Raw genomic sequence first — 26,988 nt, 5'->3', positions numbered from 1 at the left:
TTTAATGTATAAGATCCCTGATGTTGAGGTAACCAGAATGTTTATTTCCACTGTGTACAACATGTTATGAGGGACCCACAATCTATCTTTATGCAAGGGATAATGTGCAGCCAGGCGGTCTCCATGGGGAAGAGAACACCTGCATCTAGATCCCTCTGCAGGTGGTACTTTAACTATATTTTGATGATAATACTTTTGTACTTTTACTTGTAACATTTTGAATGCAGGACTTTTTATTGTACAGGGTTCCTGCAGGTTTCGCCAACTCAAATGTAAGACTTTTTAACACCTTTTTAAGACCACTTTGAATAGAATTTAAGACCTATTTCACGGCAATAAAGTGTGAAGGAAAATGTATATAAAGAAGAAATACGTCCCATAATCACTTACAAAGTAAATGTATTCATGTTCAACATAAGAACAATGACTGAACACAACAGCATAACAGTACAGAACTGTGTTAGCGTGTTAGACAAAAAGTGTGTCTGTGTGTGTGTGTGTTAGGGCTGTGCAATTAATCATATTTTAATCGCAATTACGATTTTGGCCTGCCACAATTACGAAAACAACATAATCGTAAAAAATGATTATTTTGCTTTGCTAGGTTGTGACAGTGCACTTCAACATATTTGATCTAATTATTTTTTTAGTAATGTATCATTTATTTAATTAATTTTTGTATTGGTTTTTCAGTTGAATTATATGTTCAGGGTAATCAATAGTTAAAAAGATACTGTTCAAATTATTATCTGTTTTAAAGTTCAATAAATGGATGTTTTCAAAGTCAATGAATAATCATATTTAATAATCGTGATATTAATTATTGACCAACATAATCTTGATTATTGCCATAATAGTGTGTGTGTGTCTGAGAGAGAGTGACAAGAGCTATATTCAGAGCAGGGTTTCCGCTAGGATTTTTTCTCGCCGGTCAAATGTCCGGGCAGAATTTATTTTACCGGACACATTTGAAAATTACCGGTCATATTTCAATAATAATAATAAGAGTTGTGTAGCAGAGTTTCCGTTAGCAGGTAATTACCGGACTATGAGCAGATATGCTTCAGTTTAAAACTCAGTTCACGGGGCTCATTTTTATATTGCTTCAGTTTATAATCGTAACAGATCGAAAAATTCAGATTCATTTTTCAATAAATTATTCCACAAACAACAAACAACATCATTATTACATTCAAACAAACTACTTGTAGTAGATAACGTACATTATTCAAAAGTTTACATTAACTTTGAATAATAACGGGAGAAACGGATCCTCTCTTTTCCCCTCTGCCTCCCTCTCTCTCTCTCTCCTGACAGCCCGTCAGTTTCTCATGCAGCTCCTGCAGCTCGCTAAACAGTGGGCGGGGCTTCAGGTGATCATGCAGAGCTGCGTGTCTCTGTCAGACTCGGCAGCTGATCTGATCTCTCTCGCGTGTCCGGTTATACTTCACTCGCGTTTATGTCCATATCGATCAGATCCAGCTCTCCTGATCGGCCTTTATAGAGAGCACCGATCAAACTATTAAGAGTGAATATCGGCCGATAATGACCGGCGGCCGATCTATCGGAGCCTCCCTAATTATTACCAGACATTTTGACCGGCAGGTTTTGAATTTACCGGTTTTTAATACATTTTACCAGCTAAAAACCGGTAATTACCGGCTAACGGAAACCCTGATTCAGAGCTCTGCTGCCTTGGCTACACTATTTCATCGTTGCTGTTGTATGATTGGTGTTTAGCTACGGTATTTAGCGTCTACAGCACCTCCGCTTTTAGGGTTGACGTAGACCCAAACTTCGCCCGGAGGTCCCCCGGTGTTGTTGCGGGAGCTGCTGCACTAGCTAACGCTACATTAGCAAAACAAACACTAATTTATTTTGCAAAAGGTGCAGCGGGCTTCAAACACGTTCCCTCCACTGGTTTCAACCAAGCACTAAATTAGACGTTTTCCAACCAAATACGGTTGAACTTACACTTCCCCATATTTATTTGTAAGTAGATTCGAAGATAGGCTACATGAGCTGAAGTTTGGTTGCTAGGTTACTAGCTGGGTGTTCTCCAATAAGGGGCCGGGGGAAACAAAGTTAGTGATTACTGGAGTGGTTCTATGTTGATTTAATTCAATACAAATTGTTGGGGGGAACTGAAAGGCTATTACCGCACTGGTTACTTTGCAGCCCGGACATTTCCCCCAAAACACATTTAGACGCTATCGCAACATAGAAGTAGCCTACCTTTAAAATCCGATAATTTTTAAGACCTTCTGAATCATATTTAATACCTTTTTAAGGCCTTACATTCTGATTATCAAATTTAAGACTTTTTAAGACTTGTTAAGACCCCGCGGGAACCCTGATTGTAACTTTTTTAATTCTTTGAACTTCTCCCACCACTGACAATAAATCCTGAGTGGTTACCAAAAAAAACCCCTGCTCTGAAGGTTATTTTAATTTTACAAATCCTGCACTCAGCTTTGCTTTCTCCAATATCATGGAAAAGCAGCCAGATGCTGCTTCTTTTTTCGGTTTTCGCTCATTTCTTGACTTTTTCCGACGCGTATGCATTTAAATCCGGCTCCCCGTCTCCCCGTCACTCTGTGCAGCTGGCCTGTACCACTACACATGCTGTGCCCCCCACCCTTCTTTCACATAATGGTATGATCCTAGTGTGTCCTCGCATATGATTGGCCGCATGGTGGCCCAGCTAAATAAAGACCCGCCCCTGCCTGCAAGGATTCTCAGCAAGAGTAGGAGCGGCTGAAGATTCTGCTTTCCCCGACGGGAGTCTGCTCGTCTAACGGCAGCTCGCGATCGGCGTGTTGGAGACCTCTGAATTAAAGTATCAAGTCACCTCAAGTCAGAAGGCTCAAGTCCAAGTCAAGTCCCGAGTCATTGGTGTTCAAGTCCAAGTCGAGTCGCAAGTCTTTTGTGATGTTGTCAAGTCGAGTCTCAAGTCATAAAATGTGTGACTCGAGTCCAAGTCATGTGACTCGAGTCCACACCTCTGGTTTAAAGCCACAATAGTTGGCTCCAGGTGCCACATTTTGAATGTAGTAATGTTTGTTCAGTATTCAGCAACTACAGACTAAAGACAAAGTTATGTTTTTGTTACAAGAGAGACAAATGTTGTCTGTTTAAATTCATTGTACTCACGTGACGTCTAAGAGTAAGAGTGCAATACATATTTTCATTGAAACGATGAGAATCGTGTGAGAATCGTGATCTCAATTCTTATGGAGGAAAATCGTGATTCACATTTGAGCAAGAATCGTGCAGCACTACTGTAGTATGTGACGTGTGAATAAACTCCAACTCTGTATCAACAACACTGTTGTGTAACTTCAGTTAAATACTTGTATGTGTGTAGATTAGAAAGAGGTAAGATAAAGGATCTGCAGTATTTTATGAAGTATTAATCGTACAAAGGTCAGTTTTATACAAGTAGAAGTGTGTATTTACCTGGTAGTAGGCTGTCAGTAATGCCTCTCTATTTGGACTGGTAGATCTCGGCAGACTGGCAACTTTAAAAGTAGCTCTCGGTTCAAAAAAGGTTGGGCACCCCTGGTGTAGGGGTAGGGTGTAGGGGGCGGTTTGGGATTGGGCCTTAGTTCATCAGAACTAAAAGAGTTCTCATGAACTGAGTTCTCATGAACTATTGTGGTAAAAGAACTTGGTGTGAACGCCCCTAATGCAACTTTTGCTGAGTTCTGATGAACTATTGTAACCCTTTCAGCTGATTCTGACCGAAACAAGACTCCAACCACAAGCCTGTCTGACAGATATGGAAAAGTCAAACAAAAGGCTTCTAACCAGAATTGAAGACTTGTGGCAGCGCTTAAGGCAGAGCAATATCAAGATAGTTAAGACAGCAAAAGGTAAGGAGGAAGAGAAAGGCAGACTTCATCACTATACTAAAGTTACTGGTGATGAGCAATTCAGCAAAGCCCATTACAGTGTATCGGACGTACCGTGACCCTATAGGACTCATCATTGCAAACTGTATAGCCTAACTGGATGGTCCTCACTTAGTATGCGTAGGATGCAGCATTGGTTTTTATTCATGTATAAAGCCATTTTAGGTAAGCTTCCACTGTATATATGTGCCAGATTTGTTCCAGTTTGTAACTCTTACAACCTCAGAACCAGTGCCTGGATACGGTTCCAGGTACCTGCCGTGCGGACTGAGGCTGCAAAAAGGAGTCTTTTTTATTATGGTCCTTGGTCTTGGAATGACCTTCAATCAAGCCTCAAACTGATGGCACTTGTCCCAATAGCCTCTTTTAAATTGAAGTTGTCTGAGGTCCTTACCACCAGCTGCTCTTGCAGTAATAAGTAGTGCACCTTTCTTACTGTCCTAATGTGCACAATGTAGTGACTGCTTTTTCGTCTTTTGTTTTCTTAGTTGTGTTCTCTGTATTTTGCATGTTTTTGGTATGTGTAACTTTGCTGCCTTCTTGGCCAGGTCAGCATTGTAAATGAGATTTTATCTCAATGCTTTTTATCTGGTTAAATAAAGGTTAAATACAAATAAAAACCCTGCACCCAAACCCATGTTTTAGGGATCATCGCCAGGATTCACTTCTACCAAGAGAAGGAATTGATTCTGCCGTTAAGTCAACAACAACAAATGATCCACAGCAGCCCACTTGTCAACGTTTACCCAGATGACACTGCAGAGGATATGGCACATGGAACAGGATTATGTTAGTTAACCAAACCGTCACTGAGTGGGAGGTAAAGTACTCTGAGTCAATGAGCTGACTTTTACCAAGTCAGGCTTTCCTTTCAAAGTGTGTCGCTTGCTGAATGCATTTTAATCTGACTGGGCCACTGGGGGAAAACATTCTGGTGGCTTTCATGTCATTGAATACGCCAGAGCTTTTGACTGATTTATTTTAAACTTTGAAGAGGTTTGGATTTGGGAGGTATTTTGTGGAATGGATTTAAATTTGCTTTCCTTAAACCTCTGTTACAACAAGTGATACCATAACTTCAGCTGTGTGAGACAGGGAGATGACTTTTCACCTTTCATTTAATATAGAACTAAAACCTTTGGCAGGGGGGATTAGAAGTAATCCTAGCATCAAGAGTAATGAACTGTTACTTCAAAAGTTCTTGTTACGTTTTACGCCAACGATGAACTTGATATTTAACAAGGGCGGACTCCCCTCCTTGCAGAGCAGTTTAAAGTGAAGGCCGAAACATAAACACAATTGGTTCCCACATATCTGCCACCCCATACCAGATCCAATATATAAATTATAAAAATGTAACGTAACACATACAGCCTTCGGTTAGTGCCACAGTAAGATGAGGTTGTTTGGGATATTTTCTAATGTACATGTTCGGGCCACTGCCTGACTGACTGATTGTTAGAAAGTCAGGCTTTACACAGCTTTAAATATATCAACACTAGAAGACGGATTCAGGATATAATAAAATACATGATAAAGAATGAATTAGACATCTCCAAAAGGCAAAAACACCAGACAAAAACCAAAGTGCATATATCGGCCACAGATGTGACATTTTTTTTTTTTTTTTTTAATGGGACTTTTAAAAATCTGAATCTATGATATCAATCATTACATTCTGAATCTATGAAGTCAATCAATACTTAAGGATTTTTCACAACTTGTTATACGTTTTTTATTGTATGTATTTTGCATTCAATTTGCAGATATTGTGCACACGTAAGGATGACAAGATCAATGTGGAGGAACACTTACAAATCAATAATCAATAATGACTTAAATCTTTTATTTTTTTTATTAAATCCTTAAATGAATATATAACCTACCGACTTGTTAACCTACTCTAGTTTCAATGACAAAACATAAACAATTGTTCGCATTTATTGTAACTATTGTACTTTTTACAATCATAATCACTATAAAGACGAATGCTCACCAAAAACCTGTCACAGGAAAATAAGGCATAGTGCTGTAGTACATTTCACACTTCCATTGGCTGAGCAAGAAAGATCAGCGGCATCTTTCATCTAGGTTTTGTTTTATCTGTAACAAATGCATTCAAAACGGCTCTTAATGCAATGATTTCCATAAAAATACTCACCACTACTTTCATAAATGTGTAAGCACATTTATGGTTGAAGAATGGGGGTTAAGTATTTTCAGATTGACAATAAGATAAAAGCATTTCTTAAACCAAGGATAAAAGAAGGCATAGATGATTGGATTTAAGGTTGAATTGAAGTAACCCAACCAAACATAAGCCTCAAAGAGAGCAGCAGGTGTGTTAAAGCCAGTGAAGGCATCGATTATTGTGTTGGTAAAAAATGGCATCCAACAAAAGATAAAGGCTCCAAGCACAATACCCAGAGTCTTTGCAGCCTTATGCTCAGACTGTTTAACCAACCCTCTGTCGTTTGAACAATTGCCCATATCTCCAATCTTTCTGACATGCTCTTTTGCCACGATAAATATTTTAGTGTACAGACAAACCATAACAGTGCAGGGAAAGAAAAAGGAAATTACACTGTCCAGGATTGCCCAAAGGGGGTTTAAGAGGAGGTTACAACTGCCGAGGCACTTTATCGATTCCATATACTCCTCTAACCCTACTACGTTAGCCTTTGAGTACATTTGTCCATAAGAGAAGACGGCAGCCAACGCCCAGCATGCACATACCATAATCCACGCCACTGACATGGTGATATTCCTAGAGTAATGCAGAGGATTACATATTGCTTGTTGCCTGTCCACCGCAATACAAACGAGGTGGAATATAGAGACAGAGGTAAGACCAATATCAAAACTTGAATGAAGCATACAGAAATCATCCCCGTACAACCAGCAACCATGAATGGTCCGAATGGTGCTGAAGGGCATCACAGCGACACCCACAAGAAGGTCCGAAAGAGCAAGAGATAAAATAAGCACATTGGTGGGATTATGCAACTGCTTGAAATGAGCTATTGATACCATGACAATAAAGTTCCCTAGAATGGTAACCAGCATATATGAAACAAACAACAAGTAAAGGGCGACTTTGGTCCCTGCATTGAACTGATCCGTAACACACGAGGCATTAGAGCCCGGAAAACAGAACTGCTCCTGAGAAAGGCCAAACGTCATGATGGAACCAAAGATATGATGCAGAGCCTCAACAGAGACACACATATCTGTGTTAGGGTTGATGGTTGTCTTAGCCACACAAAAAAAACTGCATAGTTAACGCCTTCCAGTATGACGTCCTGGGCCATCCAATCAGAGAGGGTTTCATCAATGTATGAGAAACAGCCTATCACACAATATTTTGTGTTTTAGAAAGACTGACAAACAAACAGTTATGTCATTTTTAAACTGAGTAAAGAACATTTTTTTAAATACATACGCTGCAGTTGACATGTACTTGTGTTGAAAAGTGATGGGGTCATCAGAGGTCAGAATATTTTAAATGGTCTTCACCATATACACTTTTAGGCAGTGTAATTGAGGGATCGAAGTCAGGTTAGAGTAGATAAATACCTACATGGGGCTATACAACTGATGAGTACATGCGTAATAATTATTTTGGGGCGCAAGCTTTTTAAAAAACATTTTACAAATTATACTTTTGGACCAAATCAGCCTTCTCAAAAGGTGAAGGGGACATGTCCCCAGTGTAAATGACACACATGGGAAAATTGAACTATTGCAGTCAAAATATATTAGGTACAAAACTAAATGAATTAATACATATTTTGAGCCATATTACTTGAGTTATAGACCGAACAATTACGATGGGGGGCAATAGCAATATACTATTAGCTCTTAAGTTTGAGTTTTTAAGCATTTTTTGCTACAATTGAAGCACCAGGCTTCCGGGAGTATACCATGAATAGTGGTTAAACAAGTTGTTTAACACGTTTACACTTTTGAAGGCTATATCTGTTATGTTCATTGAAAAAGTTGTTTCTCATGTCATTTCTTTCATTTAAATAACTGTTTTGAAGTGTTCCAGTCAGGCTTTCAACCACACCACAGTACTGAGACTGCTCTTGTTAAGGTCTTCAATGAAATCCAAAACACAGACAGTGGCAGAATCTCGGTTTTAGTATTATTATCTCTGAGTGCTGCATTTGAGACTGTTGACCACAACATATTACTAGACCGACTGGAAAACTTGGTCGGACTTTGGGAAACAGTTCTGAATTGGTTTGAATCCTACTTAAAGGACAGAAACAACTTTGTTTCTATAGGTAAATACACATCTGAGTTGACAAATATGACGTGGGGTTCCTCAAGGCTCCATCCTGGGGCCTCTTCTCTTGATCATCTACATCAGTGATCACCAACTGGTGGCCCGCGGGCCACATCCGGCCCGCCAGACATTCTCATCCGGCCCGCACGACGGGGGTGATTGTGGCGTTGGCGGAGTGGTTACTGCGTTCGCCTCCCACCCATTTTTTTTTTTTACAACGTCCCGTGAGTAAGGTGCAGTACCGGAGTCCAACAGAGAGGCAGCAGCTGCGGGTCTGTAGACTGCGTACTGCGAAACCTTCCCTGCCTTGAACAAGAATTAATCCTTCGTTGTGAAGAGTCTGGTTAATGCACCACAGCAGTAGCCCCGCTGCGACAGAGTCCTACAGAGAGGCAGGAGCTGCGGGACAGTAGCCTAGAAGCAGGGTTGGGTTGTAACGGAATACATGTAACGACGTTACGTAATCAGAATACAAAAATCAAGTAGGCTAACTGTATTCAGCTGGCGTTACATTTGAAAAACGAGTAATCTGATTACAGTTACTTTCGTAAACCTGAAGTGAATACATTTTGGAATACTTATTGGAATTATTGGTGGAAAAGTTTCCTCACAAAATGTAATATTCATTACCGGCAGAACTGTGTGCACACTGCACAGCGCTGCAGGATGTCTGTGAGCGAGAGAGAGATGCTGTCTGTGAGGCCCCGCCCCCGCACGCAGATGAGAGAGAGAGATCTCTTTTAAACTATATTGAAAGTTAGAAACGGAGATGGTTCGATAAAATGTGCAAGATAACGTTTATGTATCAAATCAAAGTGAATGGCCTGCTGCTGCTGAATGCATGGGGAAAGTGACATCGTTTCAGATAATACATAATAATGATAATTCATTCTATTTAGGGGCGCCTTTCAAAGCACCCAAGGACACCTTACAATTCATAACATATTCCAAGGAAAGGTTTTAAGACAGTACAAAGAATGCAGTCTGGGTGATGTTTTTTATGTGGGGTGCAGATGAGAGGGAGCTGTCCAGAATGACACCAAGATGTTGTGTTTGAGTTCTTGATAAGCCATTAAAACAGTAAAATAAGTGTCTCCTGTTCACCAAAACATACCCATCTGTTATGGAAAAAGAAAGTAATCCAAAAGTATTCTAAAAGTAATCTGAATACATTTTTAAGACACGTAACTGTAACTTTATTCTGATTACTTTCAGAGCATGTATTCGGTAACTGATTACATTTACAAAGTAACCCTCCCAACCCTGCCTAGAAGTGATCCTTCGTTAGCGTGAAGAGTCTGCTAAGCTTTATGCGGTCCACAGTACCTGAGCGTGCTCCACTAGCACCCCCCCCCTCCACTTCAAAATTCTGGGCTATATAAAAATCGCTGGCCCGCGATAGTGTCTATTGGATACATTTTGGCCCTTGGACAAATGTAGTTGGTGATCCCTGATCTACATCATAATAAGTTACCATAGCTATGCAGATGACACACACATTTACATAACCATTTCACCAGGAGACTATGCTCCAATTCAAACTCTGAGTAAATGCATTGAAAAAATAAACGACTGGATGTGTCAGAACTTTCGTCAAATAAACAAAGATAAAACTGAGGTAATTGTTTTGGAGTTTTGGAGGAACTAATAAAAGTCAACGCTGAGCTTCAGTCTGCAATGTTCAAAACAACAGATAAAGACAGAAATCTAGGTGTAGTCATGGACTCTGACCTTAATTTTAACAGTCACATTAAAACAATTACTAAATCAGCCTACTATCACTTTAGAATATATCGAGGATTAAAGATTTATGTCACAGCTGATTTGGAAAAACCTGTACATGCTGTTATCTTCAGTAGAATCGACTACTGTATTGGTGTTTTTACAGGTCTCACAAAAAAATCCATTAGAAGGCTGCAGCTGATTCAGAACGCTGCTCGAGTCCTCACTAACACTAAGAAAGTGGATTACATGACATGGACTCTCCACACCACCACCATCACCAAAAAAGCTTGACTGCGGCTCTTCTTCCTCCGCAGGCTGAGGAGGTTCAACATGGACTCCAGGATACTCTGCAACTTCTACAGGTAGAGAGTAGAGAGTATCCTGACTGGCTGCATCACGGCCTGGTACGGCAGCTGCACCGCCTTCAATCGTAAGGCTTTACAGAGGGTGGTGAAAACTGCACAGAACATCACCAGGACAGAGCTGCCATCCATGGAGGACCTTTACTCCCAGTGGCTCAGGAAGAAAGCCCTCAGGATTATAAAAGACCCCCATCACCCCAGCCACAAACTGTTCTGTTTGCTGCCGTCTTTCAGGCGATACCGCAGTATCCGGTCTAAAACCACCAGACTCAGGGACAGTTTCATCCCACAGGCCATAAGACTGTTAAACACCTGAACTGTTGAAACAACATCTGTTAAACACCTGAACAACATCCATAATATTCATCTGGCTGCTACTTAGAAATTATTTATCTATTTACCTAATATATCATATTCCAATAACTTGCATAGACTCTTATTGCACTATTTTACTATTTCACTTTTTTAAACAATTTTTGTATTTACTATTTACTTGCACTATATATTTATGTTTATCTGTGTTATTGTGTTGCACTGTTGGAGAAGGCTGTGACCTAAGATTTTAATTGTCATAACTACACTGTAGCTATGTTCATATGACAAATAAAGAACCTTGAACCTTGAACATCAGTCCAGTTCTGAAGTATTTACACTGGCTTCCTGATAATAGCTGCCCACTGCTCCTAGTACTAGACTCCTGGTACTAGGATGAGTTAAATGCAGAGGCCAAATGTCACTGTGTGTGCTGTGTGCTCTGCATGTGTGACCATTAAAAGAGGGTTTCATCCCTCCCAATTCTAATTCTGTCTGTCAAATAATTGATTTCAAAATACTGCTGCGGGTTTATAAAGCTTTGAATTTAGGCCCAAATACATTTCTGACCTACTGCTAAATTATTAACCATCCAGATATCTCAGGTCTTCTGGGACAGGTCTGCTTTCTGTCAGAACTAAACATGGTGAAGCAGTGTTCAGTTATTAATTAGGGCCGGGACTCGATTAAAAAAATTAATCTAATTAATTAGAGGCTTTGTAATTAATTAATCGAAATTAATCGCATTTTTAATCACATATAAATATTTGACCTAAGAACAGTGAGAAGCAATTTTTTTCGCATGGATTTTAGTATACCATTAGGCGCATTCACACCGCAGTACTTTTCCCACAAAGGTTCATGAGAACTCTTTGAACCTGGGGGTGGATTAGGCAAATGAAGCCGCTGACGTCACTTCTTCTTCTGCTTCAGTAGAAGCTGCTGGGACTCCCAGCAGCTTCTACTGAAGCCTTCCGAGTAAATCGCCAGAACGCCGACACCTCCTCATCTCCACCGCTCCCATGTTCTATTTTGTGTTGCCATAAATTAGTCTCTCTGCGTTTCTGCGCTGGGCTAATGCTAATAATGCTAATGCGAGGATAATAAAATTCACAAAACTTTTTGGGAGTTTTACGGGGCGTGGTTTGCAATCCACCCAGCCAATCAGAAATATAGCTCTTTTCTCACAAGAGAGCCGTACGAAAGTCCCTGCTCTCTAGCAGCTCTCTGCTCTCTAGCAGGGACTTTCGTGGGGGTAAAAAGGTTCTCATGAACTAATTTTAGTACCGGCTCTTTTGGTGTGAACGCGATAAAAGAGGCTAACGTCCACGCTAGCTTCCACGCTAGCTGCTATATGTTTAGCATTGAGGTGATACTTGAGGCTTGATGTGCTGCGGTGATATGCAAATTCCTTTTTGCATAATTTGCACACAACCGTGCTCTTATCGACGCTTCCATCCGTCCGTTTTTTAAAACATTTCCCACTGTTGTTCACTGTGGTTTGTTGTTGTCTGAAGTCATGAACGTTAGTTGGTGCTCCAGTATAATCGGTACGCCTGAAACTCATCCAGTGAGAAACGTTCCGCTGTGCAAAAATAAGTGCGATTAAAATGCGTTAATTTTTGTGTAATTAATTAATCTTAATTAACGCGTTAAAGTCCCGGCCCTATATGTGTCATGTACACTCTACAGAGCCAGGGCCCTCTTCAGTTTTGTCAGGAAGGTGTGTGGAAGAGGTGAAGGACAGTGACAGTGGCAGTACCAGTGTAGATGACGAGGATGAAGGCTCCAGTGAAGACAAGAGAAGGTGCACAGAAAGGGACAGACAAAGTGAGGAAAGGGACAGACAAAGTGAGGAAAGGGACAGACAAAGTGAGGAAAAGGACAGACAAAGTGAGGAAAGGGATTGCCTGTAATGCCCCTTTCACACCAACGCGTTTTCAGCTCCGGCTCGGAGCTGGAGCCTGAAAAGTGCCGGTTTTTCCTATTCACACCGCAGCGGCGCCGCCTCTTAGCTCCGGAATCCGGTTCACTTCCAGCTCCAAAAAAATGTTGGTCTAGGGCAAGAGCTTCGGAGCTAAGAGGTGGCGTCGCTTACATCTCTCTTACGTCGAGGCGTGCAGGAAACTAAACCCACCTCCCCTGAACATGGGTCGACTGTCATGACTGCCTACAAGCAGTAGTGCTTATAAACACACTTTATAAAGTCAGGCAACACTAACCAGGCTTCGTGTGATTCTGTTTATTTGTACCTTACTTTGACCATCCGTTCACTGTTATTGATCATTGTGGAGAGAGGCAGACGTTTTGTTTTGTATTATAGCAGCTATCAGATGGAATCAATACATGGGCTGCACAGGTTGTCGTGTCCGACTATCACAAGTAGAATCATAATAAAAATACGCCGGTAAAATGTGCCTGAAGAAAACGGTTTATGCCACAATAGGATAGCAATAGCAAGTAGTCAGTTTAGCTTCGGTTGCTATGCTAACATCACCCATTTTATACCAGAGAAACTTTCATAACAGCGTTGACACACATTCACTTAAGGGGAACTGGGGATATGTATCAGCTCCTTGTGTGAGTCGGACAGTGAATACTTTAGAGCGGCCGCTGCAGTGTGAGCTAACCGGGTGCTAACGGGAGAATAAACTCCCGTGGAAGAGCAGCCAACACTGCAGTGGTCGGTAAATGCCGTAGAAACACATTAATAAACAATGAACCACGGCACTCTGGAGAAAAGTATAAGGGGACCCGACGCAGTTCCCCGTTGTTGTTGTGAGCGCCGTAACGCCGTTGACGGTGACGTCATGACGCAGCAGCGGCAGCACCCGTCGGGCTCTGGGCGGTGTGAACAGAGCGGGAGCTGAAAAGGGAAACCGGAGATGAACCAGAAAAGCTCTAGCTCGGAGCTAGAAAGGGAAAAGCGCTGGTGTGAAAGCCGCATAAGAAGGCTAGGCGCTGGGCTCTTGGTGAGTAAGGCTGAGCAAGGACTCTGATGCATGTTGAGAAAAAGACTGAGAACAGGTAATGGGCTCTGATTTGGCACCACCATCAGGCCTTTTCATTTCCATTTCCGTTGTGTTCCACATTAATACCTGCTTATTTTGTAGTTGGTATGTATATTTAATTTTAAAATCTGCTGCTTATGTTATTTTTTGTGTTATAGCATTTTATAAATGATTTTGTTGCCGGTATGTTCACTTTATTTTAATTTAAGAGGTCATGTATATTTAAGTTATATTTATTTGGATTTATGCATTCATGTTTAGAATGTTCCATTCATAAATGTTATTATTAAAATGGCATTTACACCATAAAAGATGACTATTGAGGTCTATTGTCAGGAATGTTAGTCTTATATCAAATAGTGAATTCTACTGCAGCAGAATGTTCCACGTCTGCACAGTGTTATATTTTCACAGCTCAGTGTCAGTAAATATTGTGCGGTTAGTTTTGGACTACAAGATAGATGCAAGCCTGTACAGGTAGAGTTATTTAAAGCATAAATGAGTGGGTTGGGTTCTGGAGATGTGGTTAGCAATTGTGCTTGGTTGGGGTGGCCTGGGCCTGGTGGTGGGGGGGCCCAATTTGATATATTTTCATGGGGCCCAAAATCCCTGGCGGCGCCCCTGCATGCAGCTGATCCTTTACCACTCCAGTTTATCATTGTAACTCAATCTTGAAAATGACTCGGTTAATAATTTCGCAACGATGTCATCACTAACACTGAAGTGAGCCATCATTAATGAACTTATGCTAATCATAAATCTATCGACCGTAAATCTATCGATTATATTTATGATTCGAAAATAATAAAAGTAGGATAGACATGTGGATATTATCCGGCTGAACAAAACGTGCATTTATCTAACAGGTTCGTTTTCCACAGACCTTATTTCGAGCTATTTTCCAAAATCCTCTGGAGAAATCTCACTGCTTTCTGTCGAGGGAATCCGAGCGCAGCTTACTTCCGGGTTTTAGGATGCGTCACTGCACCACTTGCATAGACCTCACAGCGGGCGGAACTTGTCATAAAGTCCGCGAAAATAAAGCCCGCCCATTTAGAGGAAAGATATGATTGGTCAATTGTACTGTCATTTGACATTACTCTCTCGTTGAGTTACTATAGCGGGCCCTCTGTGAATGTAGAGAGGGACCAACAAGCCCTCCCGTCTTCCGGCCCGTCTACACTACAGGCGTCAAAAAATGCTTTCAACGCTTCGCCCATTCATTTGAATGGGGTGACGTAGGATATTTTCAAACTTCGCCGAACTGCATTGTGGGTAGCATGGCAAGGCGTTGCAAGCATCGCGAGCGTCTATCGGCGTCAAAAGTTGAACAATGTTCAACTTTTGAGGCTCGATGCTTGCTCGAAGCTGGCGTCAGCCAATCAAATCCCGTTTTTGCAATTCCCGCCAGTACAAGCGCTTTCCAATCAAACCGCGTGCAAGCTGGGAGAGCCAGACCGCAGTTCATTTCCTCATATTCCAAACGAGAAATTACGGTAGCAAATCACCCGGTTCTTTCCGACCAGAACTATTTACCGGGATACAACCGGAGGAACCAGGCATGGAGGGAGGTGGCAGAGACAGTGGGTGAAACTGGTAGGTTTTCTTTTGTTTGGGGATTTTATATCCAGTTTACTTCGTTTTAACATTGCTATTGCTTTGTATGTCGGGGGCGGGAGATTCATGTGATTGGTTGTTGGTCGCGTCCCAGTTTCAAGATTTTTTGATGCCTGTAGTGTAGACGGGCCGTAACTCGCAGAGACGGCATTTAACCCTTCACATTCCAACAGAAACTGAACTGGCAGATTCGCAGGATTTATTTCTTTGGAAATATTATTTTAAATACAATTAAATCAAGTTATGTTGGTAAAACTAATGAAAAATGTAACAACAAAAAAATATTAAAAAAAATATTTAATGTTTTTTTTTTAATGTTTTCAAATATTATTTTTTAGAATATCTTAGGCCCTCACAGAGGGCCTACGATAGTCACAGAGGGCCTAAGATAGTCTCGAAGTTGTCTCGAAGTCGAGACAACTTGAAAGGATATGGCGTTCCACTAAACTTGAAGAATCTCGTTTAATTTGGCATATTACTCTCAATGAATATAAGAAAGCACTGCGTAAAGCTCTTCATTAATAGATGAGAATAAGAATAATGCAAGATTTATTTTCAGCACTGTAGCCAGGCTGACAGAGAGCCACAGCTCGATTGAGCCTTCTATTCCCACAGCACTCAGTAGTAATGATTTTATGTGCTTTTTTAACGATAAAATTGTTACTCTTAGAAACAAAATTAATGACCTCTTGCCTTTGACCAGTATAGTGTTATCAAAAGCTCCCGGAAACGTAAGTTCTAATATTACACTAGATCAGTGGTTCTCAAACTTTTCAGTCATTCTCCACTTTGAACAGGTGGGCCTTTTCAAGCCCCACCTGTTCCTCCTCGCTCCAATAAAATGGTAGGCCAAGCTTAAAATTGTCAAATGTATCGTTCTATAACAGGGGTCTCCAACCTTTTTTAGGATGAGGGCTACTTTCAAAAAATAAAACAAGTAGTGAGCTACTTTTACTCCTCTTTTTTGTTTTTTTGCAGTGTATATATTTAGCACATTTTAACATTATTATATGCTACCTTTAACCTTTGTGTGCTGTTTGGGTCTGTGGGACCCGATTTCAGTGTTTACTAAAATAAAATGTATGCAATTTAATTATTTTAACCTGCTTTATTTGGTGGTGGACGTCACATCCTCTAGTGTAGGGTCCGGGGGCATGCACCACCAGGAAGATTTTTTTTAAATGTTGAAGTTAAATGCATCAATCTGGTGCACTTTGAGCTAGGGCTGCTCAATTAATCAATTTTAAATCGCAATTACAATTTTGGCTTGCAATGATTATGAAAACAACATAATCTAAATAAAACGATTTTTTTTTTTTTTAAATAGGTTTTTCAGTTGAATTATACTTAAAGTTCAGGGTAATCAACTGTTAAAAACATACTTTTCAAATAATTTTCTTCAATAAATTGATGTTTTCAAAGTAAATGGTTAATCGTTTTTAATAATCGTGATATCAATTATTGACCCAAATAATCGAGATTATGATTTTTGCCATAATCGAGCAGCCCTACTTTGAGCCCAACATGAATTTATGGATACAGCTCTCAACACTCAGATGAAAGGGAGCTGTATACTTTTCAATAATCCAAACATCTTAGAATATGATCACAACAAATCATTTAAACTTGTTTATTCTTATCTTATGTTACCTAGTTAGCATTCTTTCTTTGTATTTATACTAGGGCCGGGACTCGATTAAAAAAATTAATCTAATTAATTAGAGGCTTTGTAATTAATTAATCGAAATTAATCGCATTTTTAATCACATATAAATATTTGACCTAAGAACAGTGAGAAGCAATTTTTTCGCATGGATTTTAGTATACCATTAGGCGCATTCACACCGCAGTACTTTTCCCACAAAGGTTCATGAGAACTCTTTGAACCTGGGGGTGGATTAGGCAAATGAAGCCGCTGACGTCACTTCTTCTTCTGCTTCAGTAGAAGCTGCTGGGAGTCCCAGCAGCTTCTACTGAAGCCTTCCGAGTAAATCGCCAGAACGCCGACACCTCCTCATCTCCACCGCTCCCATGTTCTATTTTGTGTTGCCATAAATTAGTCTCTCTGCGTTTCTGCGCTGGGCTAATGCTAATAATGCTAATGCGAGGATAATAAAATTCACAAAACTTTTTGGGAGTTTTACGGGGCGTGGTTTGCAATCCACCCAGCCAATCAGAAATATAGCTCTTTTCTCACAAGAGAGCCGTACGAAAGTCCCTGCTCTCTAGCAGCTCTCTGCTCTCTAGCAGGGACTTTCGTGGGGGTAAAAAGGTTCTCATGAACTAATTTTAGTACCGGCTCTTTTTGGTGTGAACGCGATAAAAGAGGCTAACGTCCACGCTAGCTTCCACGCTAGCTGCTATATGTTTAGCATTGAGGTGATACTTGAGGCTTGATGTGCTGCGGTGATATGCAAATTCCTTTTTGCATAATTTGCACACAACCGTGCTCTTATCGACGCTTCCATCCGTCCGTTTTTTAAAACATTTCCCACTGTTGTTCACTGTGGTTTGTTGTTGTCTGAAGTCATGAACGTTAGTTGGTGCTCCAGTATAATCGGTACGCCTGAAACTCATCCAGTGAGAAACGTTCCGCTGTGCAAAAATAAGTGCGATTAAAATGCGTTAATTTTTGTGTAATTAATTAATCTTAATTAACGCGTTAAAGTCCCGGCCCTATATGTGTCATGTACACTCTACAGAGCCAGGGCCCTCTTCAGTTTTGTCAGGAAGGTGTGTGGAAGAGGTGAAGGACAGTGACAGTGGCAGTACCAGTGTAGATGACGAGGATGAAGGCTCCAGTGAAGACAAGAGAAGGTGCACAGAAAGGGACAGACAAAGTGAGGAAAGGGACAGACAAAGTGAGGAAAGGGACAGACAAAGTGAGGAAAGGGACAGACAAAGTGAGGAAAAGGACAGACAAAGTGAGGAAAGGGATTGCCTGTAATGCCCCTTTCACACCAACGCGTTTTCAGCTCCGGCTCGGAGCTGGAGCCTGAAAAGTGCCGGTTTTTCCTATTCACACCGCAGCGGCGCCGCCTCTTAGCTCCGGAATCCGGTTCACTTCCAGCTCCAAAAAAATGTTGGTCTAGGGCAAGAGCTTCGGAGCTAAGAGGTGGCGTCGCTTACATCTCTCTTACGTCGAGGCGTGCAGGAAACTAAACCCACCTCCCCTGAACATGGGTCGACTGTCATGACTGCCTACAAGCAGTAGTGCTTATAAACACACTTTATAAAGTCAGGCAACACTAACCAGGCTTCGTGTGATTCTGTTTATTTGTACCTTACTTTGACCATCCGTTCACTGTTATTGATCATTGTGGAGAGAGGCAGACGTTTGTTTTGTATTATAGCAGCTATCAGATGGAATCAATACATGGGCTGCACAGGTTGTCGTGTCCGACTATCACAAGTAGAATCATAATAAAAATACGCCGGTAAAATGTGCCTGAAGAAAACGGTTTATGCCACAATAGGATAGCAATAGCAAGTAGTCAGTTTAGCTTCGGTTGCTATGCTAACATCACCCATTTTATACCAGAGAAACTTTCATAACAGCGTTGACACACATTCACTTAAGGGGAACTGGGGATATGTATCAGCTCCTTGTGTGAGTCGGACAGTGAATACTTTAGAGCGGCCGCTGCAGTGTGAGCTAACCGGGGTGCTAACGGGAGAATAAACTCCCGTGGAAGAGCAGCCAACACTGCAGTGGTCGGTAAATGCCGTAGAAACACATTAATAAACAATGAACCACGGCACTCTGGAGAAAAGTATAAGGGGACCCGACGCAGTTCCCCGTTGTTGTTGTGAGCGCCGTAACGCCGTTGACGGTGACGTCATGACGCAGCAGCGGCAGCACCCGTCGGGCTCTGGGCGGTGTGAACAGAGCGGGAGCTGAAAAGGGAAACCGGAGATGAACCAGAAAAGCTCTAGCTCGGAGCTAGAAAGGGAAAAGCGCTGGTGTGAAAAGCCGCATAAGAAGGCTAGGCGCTGGGCTCTTGGTGAGTAAGGCTGAGCAAGGACTCTGATGCATGTTGAGAAAAAGACTGAGAACAGGTAATGGGCTCTGATTTGGCACCACCATCAGGCCTTTTCATTTCCATTTCCGTTGTGTTCCACATTAATACCTGCTTATTTTGTAGTTGGTATGTATATTTAATTTTAAAATCTGCTGCTTATGTTATTTTTTGTGTTATAGCATTTTATAAATGATTTTGTTGCCGGTAATGTTCACTTTATTTTAATTTAAGAGGTCATGTATATTTAAGTTATATTTATTTGGATTTATGCATTCATGTTTAGAATGTTCCATTCATAAATGTTATTATTAAAATGGCATTTACACCATAAAAGATGACTATTGAGGTCTATTGTCAGGAATGTTAGTCTTATATCAAATAGTGAATTCTACTGCAGCAGAATGTTCCACGTCTGCACAGTGTTATATTTTCACAGCTCAGTGTCAGTAAATATTGTGCGGTTAGTTTTGGACTACAAGATAGATGCAAGCCTGTACAGGTAGAGTTATTTAAAGCATAAATGAGTGGGTTGGGTTCTGGAGATGTGGTTAGCAATTGTGCTTGGTTGGGGTGGCCTGGGCCTGGTGGTGGGGGGGCCCAATTTGATATATTTTCATGGGGCCCAAAATCCCTGGCGGCGCCCCTGCATGCAGCTGATCCTTTACCACTCCAGTTTATCATTGTAACTCAATCTTGAAAATGACCTCGGTTAATAATTTCGCAACGATGTCATCACTAACACTGAAGTGAGCCATCATTAATGAACTTATGCTAATCATAATCTATCGACCGTAAATCTATCGATTATATTTATGATTCGAAAATAATAAAAGTAGGATAGACATGTGGATATTATCCGGCTGAACAAAACGTGCATTTATCTAACAGGTTCGTTTTTCCACAGACCTTATTTCGAGCTATTTTCCAAAATCCTCTGGAGAAATCTCACTGCTTTCTGTCGAGGGAATCCGAGCGCAGCTTACTTCCGGGTTTTAGGATGCGTCACTGCACCACTTGCATAGACCTCACAGCGGGCGGAACTTGTCATAAAGTCCGCGAAAATAAAGCCCGCCCATTTAGAGGAAAGATATGATTGGTCAATTGTACTGTCATTTGACATTACTCTCTCGTTGAGTTACTATAGCGGGCCCTCTGTGAATGTAGAGAGGGACCAACAAGCCCTCCCGTCTTCCGGCCCGTCTACACTACAGGCGTCAAAAAATGCTTTCAACGCTTCGCCCATTCATTTGAATGGGGTGACGTAGGATATTTTCAAAACTTCGCCGAACTGCATTGTGGGTAGCATGGCAAGGCGTTGCAAGCATCGCGAGCGTCTATCGGCGTCAAAAGTTGAACAATGTTCAACTTTTGAGGCTCGATGCTTGCTCGAAGCTGGCGTCAGCCAATCAAATCCCGTTTTTGCAATTCCCGCCAGTACAAGCGCTTTCCAATCAACCGCGTGCAAGCTGGGAGAGCCAGACCGCAGTTCATTTCCTCATATTCCAAACGAGAAATTACGGTAGCAAATCACCCGGTTCTTTCCGACCAGAACTATTTACCGGGGATACAAACCGGAGGAACCAGCATGGAGGGAGGTGGCAGAGACAGTGGGTGAAACTGGTAGGTTTTCTTTTGTTTGGGGATTTTATATCCAGTTACTTCGTTTGAACATTGCTATTGCTTTGTATGTCGGGGGCGGGAGATTCATGTGATTGGTTGTTGGTCGCGTCCCAGTTTCAAGATTTTTTGATGCCTGTAGTGTAGACGGGCCGTAACTCGCAGAGACGGCATTTAACCCTTCACATTCCAACAGAAACTGAACTGGCAGATTCGCAGGATTTATTTCTTTGGAAATATTATTTTAAATACAATTAAATCAGTTATGTTGGTAAAACTAATGAAAAATGTAACAACAAAAAAATATTAAAAAAATATTTAATGTTTTTTTTTTAATGTTTTCAAATATTATTTTTTAGAATATCTTAGGCCCTCACAGAGGGCCTACGATAGTCACAGAGGGCCTAAGATAGTCTCGAAGTTGTCTCGAAGTCGAGACAACTTGAAAGGATATGGCGTTCCACTAAACTTGAAGAATCTCGTTTAATTTGGCATATTACTCTCAATGAATATAAGAAAGCACTGCGTAAAGCTCTTCATTAATAGATGAGAATAAGAATAATGCAAGATTTATTTTCAGCACTGTAGCCAGGCTGACAGAGAGCCACAGCTCGATTGAGCCTTCTATTCCCACAGCACTCAGTAGTAATGATTTTATGTGCTTTTTTAACGATAAAATTGTTACTCTTAGAAACAAAATTAATGACCTCTTGCCTTTGACCAGTATAGTGTTATCAAAAGCTCCCGGAAACGTAAGTTCTAATATTACACTAGATCAGTGGTTCTCAAACTTTTTCAGTCATTCTCCACTTTGAACAGGTGGGCCTTTTCAAGCCCCACCTGTTCCTCCTCGCTCCAATAAAATGGTAGGCCAAGCTTAAAATTGTCAAATGTATCGTTCTATAACAGGGGTCTCCAACCTTTTTTAGGATGAGGGCTACTTTCAAAATAAAACAAGTAGTGAGCTACTTTTACTCCTCTTTTTTGTTTTTTTGCAGTGTATATATTTAGCACATTTTAACATTATTATATGCTACCTTTAACCTTTGTGTGCTGTTTGGGTCTGTGGGACCCGATTTCAGTGTTTACTAAAATAAAATGTATGCAATTTAATTATTTTAACCTGCTTTATTTGGTGGTGGACGTCACATCCTCTAGTGTAGGGTCCGGGGGCATGCACCACCAGGAAGATTTTTTTTAAATGTTGAAGTTAAATGCATCAATCTGGTGGCACTTTGAGCTAGGGCTGCTCAATTAATCAATTTTAAATCGCAATTACAATTTTGGCTTGCAATGATTATGAAAACAACATAATCTAAATAAAACGATTTTTTTTTTTTTAAAATAGGTTTTTCAGTTGAATTATACTTAAAGTTCAGGGTAATCAACTGTTAAAAACATACTTTTCAAATAATTTTCTTCAATAAATTGATGTTTTCAAAGTAAATGGTTAATCGTTTTAATAATCGTGATATCAATTATTGACCCAAATAATCGAGATTATGATTTTTTGCCATAATCGAGCAGCCCTACTTTGAGCCCAACATGAATTTATGGATTACAGCTCTCAACACTCAGATGAAAGGGAGCTGTATACTTTTCAATAATCCAAACATCTTTAGATATGATCACAACAAATCATTTAAACTTGTTTTATTCTTATCTTATGTTACCTAGTTAGCATTCTTTCTTTGTATTTATACTAGGGCCGGGACTCGATTAAAAAAATTAATCTAATTAATTAGAGGCTTTGTAATTAATTAATCGAAATTAATCGCATTTTTAATCACATATAAATATTTGACCTAAGAACAGTGAGAAGCAATTTTTTCGCATGGATTTTAGTATACCATAGGCGCATTCACACCGCAGTACTTTTCCCACAAAGGTTCATGAGAACTCTTTGAACCTTGGGGTGGATTAGGCAAATGAAGCCGCTGACGTCACTTCTTCTTCTGCTTCAGTAGAAGCTGCTGGGACTCCCAGCAGCTTCTACTGAAGCCTTCCGAGTAAATCGCCAGAACGCCGACACCTCCTCATCTCCACCGCTCCCATGTTCTATTTTGTGTTGCCATAAATTAGTCTCTCTGCGTTTCTGCGCTGGGCTAATGCTAATAATGCTAATGCGAGGATAATAAAATTCACAAACTTTTTGGGAGTTTTACGGGGCGTGGTTTGCAATCCACCCAGCCAATCAGAAATATAGCTCTTTTCTCACAAGAGAGCCGTACGAAAGTCCCTGCTCTCTAGCAGCTCTCTGCTCTCTAGCAGGGACTTTCGTGGGGGTAAAAAGGTTCTCATGAACTAATTTTAGTACCGGCTCTTTTTGGTGTGAACGCGATAAAAGAGGCTAACGTCCACGCTAGCTTCCACGCTAGCTGCTATATGTTTAGCATTGAGGTGATACTTGAGGCTTGATGTGCTGCGGTGATATGCAAATTCCTTTTTGCATAATTTGCACACAACCGTGCTCTTATCGACGCTTCCATCCGTCCGTTTTTTAAAACATTTCCCACTGTTGTTCACTGTGGTTTGTTGTTGTCTGAAGTCATGAACGTTAGTTGGTGCTCCAGTATAATCGGTACGCCTGAAACTCATCCAGTGAGAAACGTTCCGCTGTGCAAAAATAAGTGCGATTAAAATGCGTTAATTTTTGTGTAATTAATTAATCTTAATTAACGCGTTAAAGTCCCGGCCTATATGTGTCATGTACACTCTACAGAGCCAGGGGCCCTCTCAGTTTTGTCAGAAGGTGTGTGGAAGAGGTGAAGGACAGTGGACAGTGGCAGTACCAGTGTAGATGACGAGGATGAAGGCTCCAGTGAAGACAAGAGAAGGTGCACAGAAAGGGACAGACAAAGTGAGGAGAAAGGGACAGACAAAGTGAGGGAAAGGGACAGACAAAGTGAGGAAAGGGACAGACAAAGTGAGGAAAAGGACAGACAAAGTGAGGAAAGGGATTGCCTGTAATGCCCCTTTCACACCAACGCGTTTTCAGCTCCGGCTCGGAGTGGAGCCTGAAAAGTGCCGGTTTTTCCTATTCACACCGCAGCGGCGCCGCCTCTTAGCTCCGGAATCCGGTTCACTTCCAGCTCCAAAAAAATGTTGGTCTAGGGCAAGAGCTTCGGAGCTAAGATGGTGGCGTCGCTTACATCTCTCTTACGTCGAGGCGTGCAGGAAACTAAACCCACCTCCCCTGAACATGGGTCGACTGTCATGACTGCCTACAAGCAGTAGTGCTTATAAACACACTTTATAAAGTCAGGCAACACTAACCAGGCTTCGTGTGATTCTGTTTATTTGTACCTTACTTTGACCATCCGTTCACTGTTATTGATCATTGTGGAGAGAGGCAGACGTTTTGTTTTGTATTATAGCAGCTATCAGATGGAATCAATACATGGGCTGCACAGGTTGTCGTGTCCGACTATCACAAGTAGAATCATAATAAAATACGCCGGTAAAATGTGCCTGAAGAAAACGGTTTATGCCACAATAGGATAGCAATAGCAAGTAGTCAGTTTAGCTTCGGTTGCTATGCTAACATCACCCATTTTATACCAGAGAAAACTTTCATAACAGCGTTGACACACATTCACTTAAGGGGAACTGGGGATATGTATCAGCTCCTTGTGTGAGTCGGACAGTGAATACTTTAGAGCGGCCGCTGCAGTGTGAGCTAACCGGGTGCTAACGGGAGAATAAACTCCCGTGGAAGAGCAGCCAACACTGCAGTGGTCGGTAAATGCCGTAGAAACACATTAATAAACAATGAACCACGGCACTCTGGAGAAAAGTATAAGGGGACCCGACGCAGTTCCCCGTTGTTGTTGTGAGCGCCGTAACGCCGTTGACGGTGACGTCATGACGCAGCAGCGGCAGCACCCGTCGGGCTCTGGGCGGGTGTGAACGAGCGGGAGCTGAAAAGGGAAACCGGAGATGAACCAGAAAAGCTCTAGCTCGGAGCTAGAAAGGGAAAAGCGCTGGTGTGAAAGCCGCATAAGAAGGCTAGGCGCTGGGCTCTTGGTGAGTAAGGCTGAGCAAGGACTCTGATGCATGTTTGAGAAAAAGACTGAGAACAGGTAATGGGCTCTGATTTGGCACCACCATCAGGCCTTTTCATTTCCATTTCCGTTTGTGTTCCACATTAATACCTGCTTATTTTGTAGTTGGTATGTATATTTAATTTTAAAATCTGCTGCTTATGTTATTTTTTGTGTTATAGCATTTTATAAATGATTTTGTTGCCGGTAATGTTCACTTTATTTTAATTTAAGAGGTCATGTATATTTAAGTTATATTTATTTGGATTTATGCATTCATGTTTAGAATGTTCCATTCATAAATGTTATTATTAAAATGGCATTTACACCATAAAAGATGACTATTGAGATCTATTGTCAGGAATGTTAGTCTTATATCAAATAGTGAATTCTACTGCAGCAGAATGTTCCACGTCTGCACAGTGTTATATTTTCACAGCTCAGTGTCAGTAAATATTGTGCGGTTAGTTTTGGACTACAAGATAGATGCAAGCCTGTACAGGTAGAGTTATTTAAAGCATAAATGAGTGGGTTGGTTCTGGAGATGTGGTTAGCAATTGTGCTTGGTTGGGGTGGCCTGGGCCTGGTGGTGGGGGGGGCCCAATTTGATATATTTTCATGGGGCCCAAAATCCCTGGCGGCGCCCCTGCATGCAGCTGATCCTTTACCCACTCCAGTTTATCATTGTAACTCAATCTTGAAAATGACTCGGTTAATAATTTCGCAACGATGTCATCACTAACACTGAAGTGAGCCATCATTAATGAACTTATGCTAATCATAAATCTATCGACCGTAAATCTATCGATTATATTTATGATTCGAAAATAATAAAAGTAGGATAGACATGTGGATATTATCCGGCTGAACAAAACGTGCATTTATCTAACAGGTTCGTTTTCCACAGACCTTATTTCGAGCTATTTTCCAAAATCCTCTGGAGAAATCTCACTGCTTTCTGTCGAGGGAATCCGAGCGCAGCTTACTTCCGGGTTTTAGGATGCGTCACTGCACCACTTGCATAGACCTCACAGCGGGCGGAACTTGTCATAAAGTCCGCGAAAATAAAGCCCGCCCATTTAGAGGAAAGATATGATTGGTCAATTGTACTGTCATTTGACATTACTCTCTCGTTGAGTTACTATAGCGGGCCCTCTGTGAATGTAGAGAGGGACCAACAAGCCCTCCCGTCTTCCGGCCCGTCTACACTACAGGCGTCAAAAAATGCTTTCAACGCTTCGCCCATTCATTTGAATGGGGTGACGTAGGATATTTTCAAACTTCGCCGAACTGCATTGTGGGTAGCATGGCAAGGCGTTGCAAGCATCGCGAGCGTCTATCGGCGTCAAAAGTTGAACAATGTTCAACTTTTGAGGCTCGATGCTTGCTCGAAGCTGGCGTCAGCCAATCAAATCCCGTTTTTGCAATTCCCGCCAGTACAAGCGCTTTCCAATCAAACCGCGTGCAAGCTGGGAGAGCCAGACCGCAGTTCATTTCCTCATATTCCAAACGAGAAATTACGGTAGCAAATCACCCGGTTCTTTCCGACCAGAACTATTTACCGGGATACAAACCGGAGGAACCAGGCATGGAGGGAGGTGGCAGAGACAGTGGGTGAAACTGGTAGGTTTTCTTTTGTTTGGGGATTTTATATCCAGTTTACTTCGTTTTAACATTGCTATTGCTTTGTATGTCGGGGGCGGGAGATTCATGTGATTGGTTGTTGGTCGCGTCCCAGTTTCAAGATTTTTTGATGCCTGTAGTGTAGACGGGCCGTAACTCGCAGAGACGGCATTTAACCCTTCACATTCCAACAGAAACTGAACTGGCAGATTCGCAGGATTTATTTCTTTGGAAATATTATTTTAAATACAATTAAATCAAGTTATGTTGGTAAAACTAATGAAAAATGTAACAACAAAAAAATATTAAAAAAAATATTTAATGTTTTTTTTTTAATGTTTTCAAATATTATTTTTTAGAATATCTTAGGCCCTCACAGAGGGCCTACGATAGTCACAGAGGGCCTAAGATAGTCTCGAAGTTGTCTCGAAGTCGAGACAACTTGAAAGGA

The 26,988-nt window shown here is 41.2% G+C and overlaps 1 protein-coding gene across 1 annotated transcript; it reads right to left on the bottom strand.

Moving 5' to 3' along the window:
* Positions 1-5,539: 5,539 nt before the first annotated feature.
* Positions 5,540-7,825, bottom strand: LOC117539655 (trace amine-associated receptor 13c-like). The gene has a single exon (XM_034205913.1). The coding sequence runs from the start codon at positions 7,140-7,142 to the stop codon at positions 6,084-6,086; it is 1,059 nt and encodes a 352-aa protein (XP_034061804.1). The 5' UTR covers positions 7,143-7,825; the 3' UTR covers positions 5,540-6,083.
* Between the last annotated feature and the right edge of the window lie 19,163 nt (positions 7,826-26,988).

The sequence above is a fragment of the Gymnodraco acuticeps genome, unplaced genomic scaffold (genome assembly GCF_902827175.1).
Source record: "Gymnodraco acuticeps unplaced genomic scaffold, fGymAcu1.1, whole genome shotgun sequence".
NCBI lineage: Eukaryota > Metazoa > Chordata > Actinopteri > Perciformes > Bathydraconidae > Gymnodraco > Gymnodraco acuticeps.
This window is presented reverse-complemented; position numbering and strand designations above follow the sequence as displayed.

Excerpts from the sequence above, each read along its gene's own strand:
- LOC117539655 (XM_034205913.1), bottom strand. The coding sequence starts at position 7,142 with ATGTGTGTCTCTGTTGAGGCTCTGCATCATATCTTTGGTTCCATCATG.